Here is a 14776-nt window from a genome sequence, read left to right as displayed (position 1 = left end):
TACTGGAGAGAGGTTACGATATTAATAGTTGATACCTGATTTTGTGATATTCGGACGGAAGAGAGGCCGCCCCTTTAGGCTTATAATTTGCTTGACATTTTCTGGGACGTTTACAAAAGATACGCTACATCACTTTTCGATATTTGGTCGGGGAGGAGGTCCTCATTTAAACCTGGAAAAAAAAATTTGTTAAGTTTTCTTGAAATTTACAAAGGCAGTGAGGGAAGGTTATGAACGGAGAGGCAACCTTCGTTGCCCCACATTTGAAGGAAAGTTTCAAGAATTTTCAGGGAAGGTTAGGGGTGCTATTAACCACGGTGTTTGTCGATATTGTATCGGGGAAAGTGACGTCCCTTTAAAACAATAGAGCAACATTTAAACATCGCCGATCTACTTGAAATTTACAGGGAACGTGGGAGGAGGTGATTAAATTTATACATGATTTTTAAATTAGTATACGATTTTTCGATATCTGGTTGGGGAAGGGGAAAATTGAAATAAACTTTGTCGATTTACTTCGATAGAATTTATAGGGACCATTGAGTAGTTGCGAAATTAATATAGGGTACGAAGCGAAGGTGGGGGAGGTTTCCCTTTTGTCCGTTTTTTTTTCTTAATTTTATGATTTTTGCACAGGCTTCTGCCAGACTTCTTTTTAGTAAAGAACTTAAATTTACATGAAATTGGTAGCCAACGTAGAGGGTGCATCATTTCCCAACATTTTAGCAAATGTTAATGTGGTAAAATTTTTTACTACTTTTGCTTTTTCCGATTTATTGGATAATATAGTGCTTAATTTTCAGATATGTTGAGGAAAAGGATACCTTTCCTTGACAAACCACACTTAAAATTCACAAGAAATATAGAAGATTGTCCAACTACTTGAATACAGAACATTATTAAGAAAATTTGGAGGAAAGGGTACACCCTCTCCCGCCGTATTTGTACCTATAAACGAAAAATCAAGTAGTCCGATTGTTTAAAAGAATTCAAATCTCTTCGAATTTGTTTTCTGCACGAAGGATATAGTTGACTAAATTAACGCAAAATGTTCCTCCAAATACGCTTCGGAAGGCGCAGCGAAGCGGGCCGGGTTATGCTAGTATTTTATAAAATCCATGGAATGGAAAATTCTAATAAATGCAAAAAATTAAATTTATTCTGAAAATTAGAATAAATTCCAATTCTCCATGAAAATTCGAATAAATTAAAATGTTCTATGATATAAGTCGAATAAAATCAAAATTTCTATGAACAAATTCGAATATATTAATTTATAAATATTCGTTCAATATTAAATTTTCTATGAAAATTCGAACAAATGCAATTTATGTTTGAAAATTCGGATAAATTCAAAATTTTAAAGACACTTGTAGTTTAGTCAATGTATGGTTTTAAGCTGAATTAATAAAAAACAACAACAATGCTTAAAGAACAAAACCAACAATAACAAAACAAAACTCGAATATATTCATATTTTCTAAGACAATTCAAAAAAAAGAAAATACCAATAAATTAAAATTTTCTATAAAAATTTTAAGAACAGAATAAATTCAAAATTTCTATGAAAATTAGAATAAATTCAAAATTTCTATGAAAATTATAATTCAAATTGAAATTTTCTATGAAAAATTTTAAGAACAGAATAAATTCAAAATTTCTATGAAAATTAGAATAAATTCAAAAATGAAAATTCGGATAAATTCAAAATTTTCTATGAAAATTAGAATAAATTTTTAATCGATCTGAGCATGTCCGTCCGTCCATCCGTCCGTCTGTTGAAATCACGCTAACTTCCGAACGAAACAAGCTATCGACTTGAAACTTGGCACAAGTAGTTGTTATTGATGTAGGTCCGATGGTATTGCAAATGGGCCATATCGGTCCACTTTTACGTATAGCCCCCATATAAACGGACCCCCAAATTTGGCTTGCGAGGCCTCTAAGAGAAGTAAATTTCATCCGATCCGGCTGAAATTTGGTACATGGTGTTAGTATATGGTCTCTAACAACCATGGAAAAATTGGTCCACATCGGTCCATAATTATATATAGCCCCCATATAAACGGACCCCCAAATTTGGCTTGCGAGGCCTCTAAGAGAAGCAAATTTCATCCGATCCGGCTGAAATTTGGTACATGGTGTAAGTATATGGTCTCTAACAACCATGCAAAAACTGGTCCACATCGGTCCATAACTATATATAGCCCCCATATAAACCGATCCCCCGATTTGGCTTGTGAGGCCTCTAAGAGAAGCAAATTTCATCCGATCCGGCTGAAATTTGGTACATGGTGTTAGTATATGGTCTCTAACAACCATGCAAAAATTGGTACACATCGGTCCATAATTATATATAGCCCCCATATAAACCGATCCCCCGATTTGGATTGCGAGGCCTCTAAGAGAAGCAAATTTCATCCGATCCGGCTGAAATTTGATACATGGTGTTAGTATATGGTCTCTAACAACCATGCAAAAACTGGTCCACATCGGTCCATAACTATATATAGCCCCCATATAAACCGATCCCCCGATTTGGCTTGTGAGGCCTCTAAGAGAAGCAAATTTCATCCGATCCGGCTGAAATTTGATACATGGTGTTAGTATATGGTCTCTAACAACCATGCACAAATTGGTCCACATCGGTCCATAATTATATATAGCCCCCATATAAACCGATCACCAGATTTGACCTCCGGAGCCTCTTGGAAGACCAAAATGCATCTGATTCAGTTGAAATTTGGTACGTGGTGTTAATATATGGCCTCAAACTCCCATGCAAAAATTGGTCGAAATCGGTCCATAATTATATATAGCCCCCGTATAAACCGATCCCCAGATTTGACCTCTGGAGCCCCTTGGAAGAGCAAACTTCATCCGATTCGGTTGAAATTTGGTACGTGATGTTAGTATATGGTATCCAACAACCATGCAGGAATTGGTTCATATCAGTCCATAATTATATATAGCACCCATATAAACCGATCCCCAGATTTGACCTCCGGTGCCTTTTGGAGAAGCAAAATTCATCCGATCTGGTTGAAATTTTGTACGTGGTGGTAGTATATGATATTTAACAACCATGCCAAAAGTGGTCCATATCAGTCCATAATCATATATAGCCCTCATATAAACCGATCCCGAGATTTGGTTTTGAAGCTTCTTGGAGGAGCAAATTTCATCCGAGTTAGTTGAAATTTGGTACATTGTGCTAGTATATGGCCGTTAACAACCATGCCGAACTAGGTGCATATCGGTCTATAGTTATATATAGCCCTCAGATTAATCGATCCCCAATCACACAAAAATTGGTCCATATCAATAATTGTATATAGCCCCCATATAAGCGACCCCCATATTGCAATTCTGGCTCCCTACGTACCGTGCAAAAGTCCATATCGATTCGTAATTATTTGTAGACTTACCTACACATACTTTTTTTGTCTAATGTATACCATGTATGGACTAACACACAATTTAGAAAACGAATTAAGATACCACAACCCAAGTAATTCGATTGGCGCAATCCATGGTGGAGGGTACATAAGATTCGGCCTGGCCGTACTTACGGCTGTTTATACTTGTTTTTAATTCGAATATATATTAAATTTCTCTGTTAAAATCCCAATGATTTTAAGAAAACTCGAATAAATTCAAATCTCAAATATTGAAAATGTTCGTAGAATATTTATTTCTTTAACTTAACCCTCTAATGTCCAATCCCGCCTTTTGGGCGGGCTGCGTTAAATCAGGAAGCTTTTAGTAAAATACACCTTAAGATAAAAAAATGGGTAAAATAAAAAGAAGACTTAGTTAAAACTGTTTAATAGGTTTTGCAGCATATATACGGGAAATCGCCCATATGGACCGATTTCCCGTATAAATTTTTCTTGTTTAGTTTTCTTGCTTTTGTGCCGTTAACATTGAATATTTAATCTTCTGACAAAATAATTGGGGCATAAGAGGGTTAATTTAATATTATTATTGTTAAAAAAAAACAGTAACTTTTATTCTTTTTTCAGCATGACTTTATTTCTTTACTTATTTTACATTTAGGTTTTTACATATGTATATATACATATATTTTATAATAAGTCGTAAAAAAACATAACCTTTTGAGAAACGTATTAAAATCATATACCATGAATTCAAATCAATGGATCTTACAATTAATCTGAATGATTGAGATGAGGTTCTATTTAAAAAAAAAATAAAGTAAACATATCGAATGTTTTTATGTATATATTTATATAGATATTTGTACATACGAATAACAAATCGTAGATATGATAAATGAGCCTTAACAAACTAAAGTTTCAGTTCCATACGAAATCAAAAAAATACAAAATTAATATCATACGTAATTTCTTGATTGGAAAAATTCGATGGGTATTTTTGGTCATCAAAAGCATCTCCAACTTGGTTATAGTAGGTGTAAATAAATTTCAGATACGGATTTTCTTGTTTGTTAGCTGGCTGGCTTATTCAAAATAATATCCACATATTTCGTTTCAGTTTTGTGTTTTGTTTTTGGGATTTGCTTGAAATTGCTTTGCTTTTTGTTTTTTTTTTTAGTAATAAATCACATTTGTTTTCAATACCTTATGCCTTTCTTCTCTCTATCTTGGCTTTTCATATTTTGTGTCAAAATATTTCTTTAACAACACCAATTAACTGGTTCAACTTCACCCAATGCTATATGCTCTATGCTCCATGACGGCGTTTCTAAACGTCCCTCTGCTGTGGCCTTTATATCATCGCCTTCCACTGGTATTCCCATGGGCACTGACGGTAAGTGAATAATTGCGCCATTATCATAAACATAACGATTTCTAATGGCCTGAGTGGAATAATTAAAGGCGGTATTGTTATTGGTGTATGTGGAAATGGAATCCGATGAATCGAATTGACGCAACGATCGACATTTTCCTTCTCTGGCCAAACGTACCAAACCCAATGCTGTACTAAGAAATACCTGTTCCAAACCTTGATCTGTCTCTGCTGATGTCTCAAAGTAAGTTGCTCCTATTGAATTGGCAAAGAGAATAGCTTCTTCTCGTGAGACTGCCCGTGATACATGTAAATCCAATTTATTTCCCACTAAGGTTAAGATGAGCGGATCTTGAACATTGCGATGCAATTCCTGTATCCATGATTTGATTTCTGTAAATGTTCGATATTGTGACAAATCGAAAACTAATATGGCGGCATTGGCATTGCGATAGTACATTGGTGCTACTGCTTTGTAACGCTCCTGACCGGCTGTGTCCCATATCTGCAAAAAAAAATATTGCAAAATTTTAACAAAACGAAATGAGAAGAATCTGAAACAATAAGACTTACTTGTAATTTAACTCGCGCATCTTCTAAAATGACTTTGCATGTAAAAAATGAAGCTGCACTCACATGCTCAACATCTTTGTGTAAAGTATTTTTGATGTATTTGGTTACGAGACATGATTTGCCAACACCTATAGAAATACAAAAATCGAAAAGATTTATAATATTATTTAACATATTTAGGAGTTTTTAAAAATATATTTAAAAAATATATATAAAATTAAAATTAATAAATTATATATAGAAATTGAAACCATCTTTTAAGATTCTTTTCCCAGCTCTCCAGACTTTAATATAATGGAAATCAGTGATTCAAAAATTATTGCCAGAGAGTACAGAGTCGACTTTTCAACAATTTTGAAAAATTCGAAAAGTCACCTTTTCTAAATATTAAAAATGTAGAATTGTAATGACAATCATAGCGTCGAGATTTTCATTACAATTCCTAGTAGACAATATTATTTGGCAAAAATGTTGATGCACTGTGATTACCTGTAGAATAATGCCTGGGAAATTTTCTTTTAAAGTTCGAGTTGCAGTATAAAAATCAATATCATTTTTGTCACAAATTGCAGTGGAATGGGCGGACGACTTAAATAGGCTGTCGAATGTGACCCCGAGAACCTTGGGGCAATTTGTTGTCGGAATTGTTTCGCCATTAAACTGCCTGCGCACTTCCGCCGTCCATGTAGTGAATAGTGTGGCTGAGGTGGGAGATATTCTCAAATTTCTTGCAGTGAAATTACTGGTAAGATCAGCGAGGTAGACATTCAATCGATCACAAATGTCATCAACAATGGTCAGGAGGGGGTGGAATCGAGGACAGGTAGAGGTTAAACATTGCCGGAGATATCACCCCGCCCTGGGGAACTCCCTGTTGAACTCTACGGGGTTTAGACTTCTTGTCCCTGAATTCCACGTACGACTGGCGTCCTCACATATAATTCAGAACCCAACGCTTCGTTCCTGCAGGTGGGGACGTATTCTCGATGTCCTCGATGATCGTATCAAATGCTTTCGATAGGCCAAGCGCCACGACGACCGTCCTATGACACGGCTTGGGCTGATTAAGTCCCCTATTGATATGTGTCGAAATGGCATGTAAGGCTGTCGTCGTGCTGTGTACCTTACGGAATCCATGTTGATGGTGGGCACCTGGAAAATTCTCCACAAGGCAGGTGAGGAGTAGTGCCTCAAGTGTCTTGGCTACTGGCGAGAGAAGGGATATCGGTCTGTACGATTCGCCTTTACTCGAATCTTTGCCTGGCTTCAGTAGTGGAATCACTCTACCCATCTTCAAGACATCGGGTATAATGAGTGATTCCAAGGACAAATTGAGGAGTCTGGTCAGGTACTCAACTCCCCCTATTCCCAGATGCTTCAGCATTAGCATTGAAATTCCGTCGGGGCCCAGCGCCTTGGATGGTTTCGCGCTGTTGATGACATTGGTAACTTCGGCTGCGGTAAATTGTGGTGTGTCGTCGGCTCGGTGACCACGTATGCGACGAGTGGCTCTCGTTTTCGCTCTATCACTCTCGGGATGCTCGACAAACTGTCGGTTGAAGTATTTGGCGCATCTCTTCGAATCAGTCACAGTCACGTCGCCAAAGGTGACTGAAATCCCATCATCATTTGTAGCGGGGTTCGATATGGGCTCTCACTATTGACCACAATTTACCAGTTCCGGTGCCTAAGTTACATTGCTTCAGGTGCTCCGCTTGTGCTCGTCGACTATCTTACTAATCTCTAGATTTAGTTATCTGTTTCTAGGATCAGCAGGGTTAGGTTAGGTTAGGTTATGTGGCAGCCCGATGTATCAGGCTCACTTAGACTATTCAGTCCATTGTGATACCACAGTGGTGAACTTCTATCTTATCACTGAGTGCTGTCCGATTCCTTGTTAAGGGTTAGCACGACGGCGTTCATCACGCTCGTCTGCGAGTCCCGCCGCTTCGGCTGGGAAGTTGGGCCTCACTTGGGCAATTCGACCAGCGGGTATGAAGCGAGTGGCTGCTACGTTGATGATGTCCCGGAACGTCACTGGGCAACATGAACATCAGAGGGGACGGGAGCTCACTGAAGCGGCGATCGGTGTATTCTCTGAAGCCTTTCCAGTTGGCTTTCTTTTGATTGAAAAACTTCCGGCGTTCAGAGGTCATGAAAGCGGAGGGTCGGTTAATGGTGAGAATTATGGGGAGGTGGTCCGATCCAAATGAAATGGCGGGTTGCCAGGAAACGTCATTTATCAGACCAGACGACGATAAAGATAAATCTGGCGAACTACTGCAGTCACCCATAATTCTCGTGGGAGCCTCTTCGTTCGCCGTGCAAAATATGGAGTCATCTATCTGCTCTGCCAAGGCTATGCCTCTCTGGTCATTACCTAGGGGAGAATGCCAAAGTTCATGGTAGGCATTAAAGTCTCCTAGAACCAATCGGTTATGCCCGCACAACAGCCACTCAATGTTTGGGCTATAACCTGGAGCACAGCTACAAACCGGCGGTATATACATACTGCAGTTTTTGATAAGCTCCGTGGTAGAAACTAGGTCCTCACGTCGCTTGCCGGCAGCACTTGGGGTGCGGACAAAGAAACCTTGTTAACTACATATAAGGCAATTGGCCGGTCAGTAATAAACTATGCAACCCCAGTGTGTACACCTCAAACGAGCGATACGCAGTGGAATAACATACAGACCTCTCAGAACACTTCCCTTAGAACCGCAACAGGATGTTTCCGCAGTACACCCCTGGATCACCTTTATGCAAAGACCAAGATCATCCCAGTGCGTCGACACTATTATATGTTGTCAAAGCAGTACCTCTTGGGTTGCCATCGAAGTTGTCATCCGAATCACCATCTTGTGGATAGACAACCTCCACCCAGGAATGTAAGGGTTGATCTTAACTTTCTAGAGCCCGAGATCCAGCGTTACAAAAGAGAGCCTCTAGATCAGGTAGCATACCAGACAGGTCTGAACAGGATTCATGAGGATACTGTAGCGGAGGCGGCGAGAAGCTACAAGGTTAATCCTGTTCTCGGAGTCTGACCGCCGCCCATAGCACTGGAGGAGAGAGACCTCCCACGATAGTTTTGGCCCAACTAAGATCAGGCAAGTGCAGCCGCCTCAATTCATACTTATCAGTGATTGCTAGCAGCGTAGCTGACTTGTGTCCCATCTGCAATCAAGGGCCACATGACACTTGCCCGGCTAAGCCTACCCGTCTCACCACCAAATCACTCTGGACACACCCCATCCTTGTCGCAGAGTTCCTTGATCTGGCTACAAGTTTAACTACACAAGTATAGAACAAAATAGATGAAATTACATTAAAAACTGTTACAACAACATCATTTTTGTCTTTTAATTGTACTTGTGTTTGGATGCTATTATCGTTGCTTACTGAGAAACTACTCATTTGTTACACTATCAATGTTTGTTTTAGAGTAGAGAACGTCCCAAAGCCCACAGACTATACTAATCGGAACTAAAAGCTATAGAAAGTAAGCTGACAACAAAACAAAACATTGTGTGCATATTGATTAAAATTTTACGTAAATAAAAATGGCATACCACGAAACGAAACTATAAAAAACACTAATAAATTATAAATGGCGATAGAAATATTTCTAGCAGAATGTATAAAGACTACAACGTAAATAGTATATTAAAATATGAATGAATTTAAATGAAATATCAGGTGAACAAAAAAAACTGAATTGGAATAAACCATTGAATTGTAAAATATGTGATGGCAATACTTTTTGTTCGTTTATTGATGGTAAAAATATCGTAGGCGCTTGAGGGTGCTAGAGGAAAAATAAGTTTCACGGAACCGCAGAAAGTTATAAGTGACTACCGGTGTGCCAATTTTATGGATCTTTTAATGCCCAGCAAAAAAATTTGAAAGTATTTCTAAAGGCACAACTTTAAAAGCACTTCCAAAAATGTCCTTCCAGAGATGTTCTTTATTTTAACTACGCAGGAAGTTCTTTAAATTTAATTTTTTATAACTTGCTTTTTTCATACTTTTAAAGGGCAATTTTAACATCTTTCAAATAGGGTAAAAACAGGGTAAGGATTAATAAAATGGTAGAAATTATTTAAATTTTGTCGAAAATTTTTTTAAATTCATTCTAGAAAAATTGTGAAATTTTGAGGCCAAGGGTTCCCGACAAGCGTTAGATAGCATTAAAAATCACAAAAAAATTTTAATAATCAATTATTTGCCAAATACCACAATTTTTATACCCTGCGCCACACTGTGGAACAGGGTATTATATGTTAGTGCATATGTTTGCAACACCCAGAAGGAGACGAGATAGACACATGGTGTCTTTGGCAAAAATGCTCAGGGTGAGCTGAGTCGATATAGCCATGTCCGTCTGTTCGTGAACACATTTTTGTAATCAAAGTTTAGGTCGCAGTTTTAGTCCAATCGACTTCAAATTTGGCACAAGTATGTGTTTTGGCTCAGAATAGAACCCTATTGATTTTGGAAGAAATCGGTTCAGATTTAGATATAGCTCCCATATATATCTTTCGCCCGATATGGACTTATATGGCACCAGAAGCCAGAGTTTTACCCTAATGTGCTTAAAATTCTGCACAAGAAGAACAATTAACACAATAGTCAAGTTCATTTTATTGAAATCGGTTCAGATTTAGATATAGCTCCCATATATATCTTTAGTCCGATATGGACTAATACGGTCCCAGAAGCCAGAGTTTTACCCCAATTTGGTTGAAAAATGCACTAGGAGTACAATTAGTAGTGTAGTCAAGTGTGCCAAATTTTATTGAAATCGGTTCAGATTTAGATATTGCTCCCATATATAGCTTTCGCCCGATTTACACTCATATGACCACAGAGGCCAATTTTTAAATCCGATTTGGTTGAAATTTTGCACAGGGTGTAGAATTAGCATTGTAGCTATGCGTGCCAAATTTGGTTGAAATCGGTTCAGATTTAGATATATCTCCCATATATAGCTTTCGCCCGATTTACACTCATATGACCACAGAGGCCAATTTTTAACTCCGATTCAGTTGAAATTTTGCACAGGGAGTAGAATTAGCATTGTAGCTATGCGTGCCAAATTTGGTTGAAATCGGTTCAGATTTAGATATAGCTCCCATATATAGCTTTCGCCCGATTTACACTCATATGACTACAGAGACCAATTTTTTGCTCCGATTTAGTTGAAATTTTGCACAGGGAGTAGAATTAGCATTGTAGCTATGCGTGCCAAATTTGGTTGAAATCGGTTCAGATTTAGATATATCTCCCACATATAGCTTTCGCCCGATTTACACTCATATGACCATAGATGCCAATTTTTAACTCCGATTTAATTGAAATTTTGCACAGGGAGTAGAATTAGCATTGTAGCTATGCGTGCCAAATGTTGTTGAAATCGGTTCAGATTTAGATATAGCTCCATATATATGTTTTTCTGATTTCGACAAAAATGGTCAAAATACCAATATTTTCCTTGTAAAATCGCCACTGCTTAGTCGAAAAGTTGTAAAAATGACTAAGTTTCCTAAACTTCTAATACATATATGCCGAGCAATAAATCATAAAAAAACTTTTGCGAAGTTTCCTTAAAATTGATTCAGATTTAAATGTTTCCCTATTTTTTTACTAACATTGTGTTCCACCCTAGTGCATTAGCCGACTTAAATTTTGAGTCTATAGATTTTGTAAAAGTCTATCAAATTCTGTCCAGATCGAGTGATATTTAAATGTATGTATTTGGGACAAACCTTTATATATAGCCCCAAGACATTTGACGGATGCGATATGGTATCGAAAATTTAGATCTACAAAGTGGTGCAGGGTATAATATAGTCGGCCCCGCCCGACTTTAGACTTTCCTTACTTGTTTTATATGAAAAACTTATTTTGCCTTAATTTGTGGTCTCCCCCGAAAAATCCAAAATTCCGTCCTTGACATTTTTGAAGATGTCCCTACTTAGAACGTTTGTTATTGCTCACGAAACACAACACACAAAAGTTGCTTGCGCACGAAACACTTCCAAACAAAATCGCCGTTTTTTTTCGGAAAAACTAGACAATTGTACCACTACAGCAAAGCAGAACAGCCAATTCTGAGTGGTACACAGTCATTTGTTTGCCAATTGTCCTCCATGAAATTAGTAAAACCAACCGGCGAAGATGGATCACTCTCTCAGACATCGACTCATCAAGACGTATTGTCCTGACTTGGCCACAATAAAATAAGAGGTCAACGTTTTTCTACGACTAAAGAAGCGACAATTGATTCCAACGTATAGATCTTAATGGGGAGTAATTTGGAAAACAATAAAGCGATTTTTGATGATTATCACAAATTGATCTCTAATCCAGAAATATTAAAGGCAACCCTCGTACGAAAAACTTATTTTGTTTATATCTTTTAAGCTATGCTTCCTTCGGCGAAAAGGAATTTAATTTGTAAGCAACCCCAAAAAATCCAATATTCAATCCATATCCGAAAAAAACAAAAATATTTTGCTCAAATCTCCCAAAATACGTGCCCTAGAACAATAAAGAAGCTTAATTTGAAATTACTTCCAAAAAACCTAAAATTAATTTCAAATCTTGAAAAACTCTAAATTTCCATATGAAAAACTTATTTTGTTCATATCTCCAAAAACTATGTGGCCAAGAGTAAAAATTAGCTTGAAGGGTGATACGGTCAAAATTTGGTCAAGGGAAAACGCGTGTAAATCGGTGAAATCGTTTATTAAAAAAAATCAAATTAAATTTCTTTTTCTCAAGTTCAATTAGTAAAAAATTCAGGAAAAATATTCAGTTAGGCTTTCGCTTTTCCAAATCCGAATTGCCGGGCCTCACGCTTGACACCTGCCATCAGATTTTGTACAGCCACCTTGTCCACCTTCTTCGCCACACAAAGCCTACACATACCTTCATAATGAGGGGTGTTCAGGTTTTTTAAATGCAAAATTGAAAGAAATACGTCAAGTTTATATTGACCAAATTTTTACCGTATCACCCTTTAATTCCTCTTAGAGTGAAAAGGAGTTTTATGCAAAAAATTAGGCTTCCATTTCGACCTTTGAATTGGTCTTCAAATAGATGGACGGGCGGTAAACTAGCAGCGTAAGTGTGGACACCTCAAACGAGCGATACACAGTGGAATAACATACAGACCTGTCAGAACGCTGCCCTTAGAACAGCAACAGGATGTCTCCGCAGTACACCCCTGGATCACCTTTATGCGGAGACTAAGATCATCCCAGTGCGTCGACACAATTACATGTTGTCTTGGGTTGCCATCGAATCATCATCTTATGGATAGTCAACCTCCACCCAGGAATGTAAGGGTTGATTTTAACCTTCTAGAGCCCGAGATCCAGCGTTACAAAAGAGAGCCTCTAGATCAGGCAGCATACCAAACAGGTCTGAACAGGATTCATGAGGATACTGTAGCTGAAGCGGTGAGAAGCTACAAGGCTAATCCTGTTCTCCGAGTCCGACCGCCGTCCATAGCACCGGAGGAGAGAGACCTCCCACAGCAGACCAGGGTAGTTTTAGCCCAACTAAGATCAGGCAAGTGCAGCCGCCTTAATTCATACTTATCAGTGATTGACACTCGTCACCTTTTTGCTTGCCCAGCTAAGGATAGCGCTCTCACCACCAGATCACTCTGGACACACCCCATCCTTGTCGCAGAGTTCCTTGATCTGGCAAAAAGTTGAACTACACAAGCATAGAACAAAATGAATGAAACTACATGAAACAACAACGGGCGGAAATTAACAAATCGACTCCAGTTTGGCTCCCAGATGCTTTACCAAATACATCATAATATCCTCAACCGATATTAAGCGATTTATGTTCCTCGTCTCATAGGACTAGAGAAAATAACAAATAGCCATACCCGCCAATTTTCTTATCTCATTTTGTAATTCTTTGAAAATTTAAAGCAGATTAGTTTACCCAGTTAAAATGCACATAAACAATATGCTGAATGTAATCAAAACAATTTTGTCATAAGAGGTTTATGTGATTCCCCTTTATTTGTTTACTTTAGCCTCCTTTGCAAAGGAAAAAATTCTCCCACACTATGTACTTCCCCCAAACAAAACTAGATTCTATAATGAAATTTAAATCTTAAAATCCAAAAGCTTAAATCTTTTTCACTAGGTTTTACGTTTATCACAGACCCCCGAATGATGAATATGACTAAGACAATTTTAAGACAAAAGAATTTATGCAAGTGGTTTCCCTCAAGGTTATTTGTTTATTGAAATATACATGCATGAAGAGCATGCATACATATTACGTGCCTGCGGACCATGGCATAAATGTTTTTTTTCCTTCCTCCACCGCCTTCCCCCGCCTTCTGACACACTAGTAAACAGTAGTACCATCTGCACAGATACTTTCGAGCCCCTTGCCTTATCGATTTATTTTTTTGTGACAATTCAGTGAATAGGAAGAACGCGAGTCAACAATAATGAAAAAACAACAACAATAATAACGACGAATTGCAAAGTCAATGCATTCACTGCTCCATATAATTGGTCATTAAAAAATTATACAAGAATAATGAATGAATAATGGGAACATTTATATCAATTCAAGCATGGAGACATACATTAATCTTAAATGGTGAGATTATCTGATGATTCCACTTACCTTTGGATCCCAATATAACAACTTTGCCTTCGATTCCTCTCATGATGGTGAGCTTCTACAATTACCTCCAAAGAATAGAGTCGGGCAGTGAATGGGAATTATGGGAGATTCTAAGCCCTGTTCATGGAATTCCCCAAGGTTCCTTGAACTTTCTTGGCGTTCTGGTTTATCGCCAATGCTTCTCCTTATTTTCTACGTCAGAAGAACAATATTAATGGATTTTTTTCTTATCTAGTATTTACTCAGTGGTTGTCTTTGTTTTCCTGCTTTTTTTCTTATTGGTGTTTCACACTTTAAACTATTTGCTGGTATCCGTTTGCAATAGGTTTTTACTTTATTTCTTTCTTCTTCGTTGCATTTTACTAAGTAAAACGCAAATTTTCTTGTTATTTGGTATTTGTTATTATAGTTGCTCTATATAGATTGTTGTTGTTGCTGCTTGGCTTTTTTCTATGGATGACTCGAAACAGCTGATTGACGCATAGTCAGTCGTATTTGTAACGCCGTACAATTAGAACGATGTCAGATTCAAATTTTCGACTGACAATCAGTGCTGCCAACATTAAATGATTGCCCATTGCAAAACAGCTGAGTATAGAGATTGGCATATTGAACAAAGATAATTGAGTATAACAAGATTAAGCATTGTGCTCTTATCAAGAGAAGACAAATGTCAAGGTGTAGAGGGCTATGAGAAAAAAATTGTTTTATTTGTCAATTTTTTCCAAAGCAGCTCTGCCCAAGAATAAATTTAAAACGG

At 37.6% G+C, this 14776-nt stretch overlaps 2 protein-coding genes across 2 annotated transcripts; both read right to left on the bottom strand.

The window, feature by feature from the left end:
- Window positions 1-4008: 4008 nt before the first annotated feature.
- On the bottom strand, window positions 4009-14526 carry RabX1 (RAS oncogene family member RabX1). The gene is made up of 3 exons (XM_075309922.1): window positions 14017-14526; window positions 5347-5474; window positions 4009-5278 (listed from the first exon to the last, which is right to left on the bottom strand). The coding sequence occupies exons 1-3, from the start codon at window positions 14057-14059 to the stop codon at window positions 4661-4663; spliced, it is 789 nt and encodes a 262-aa protein (XP_075166037.1). The 5' UTR covers window positions 14060-14526; the 3' UTR covers window positions 4009-4660.
- On the bottom strand, window positions 6597-8907 carry LOC142238318 (uncharacterized). The gene is made up of 2 exons (XM_075309923.1): window positions 8719-8907; window positions 6597-8639 (listed from the first exon to the last, which is right to left on the bottom strand). Exon 2 carries the CDS (start codon window positions 7854-7856, stop codon window positions 7269-7271), a length of 588 nt encoding a protein of 195 aa, XP_075166038.1. The 5' UTR covers window positions 7857-8639; window positions 8719-8907; the 3' UTR covers window positions 6597-7268.
- Window positions 14527-14776: the final 250 nt, after the last annotated feature.

The sequence above is a fragment of the Haematobia irritans genome, chromosome 5 (genome assembly GCF_050003625.1).
Source record: "Haematobia irritans isolate KBUSLIRL chromosome 5, ASM5000362v1, whole genome shotgun sequence".
NCBI classification, from domain to species: domain Eukaryota; kingdom Metazoa; phylum Arthropoda; class Insecta; order Diptera; family Muscidae; genus Haematobia; species Haematobia irritans.
This window is presented reverse-complemented; position numbering and strand designations above follow the sequence as displayed.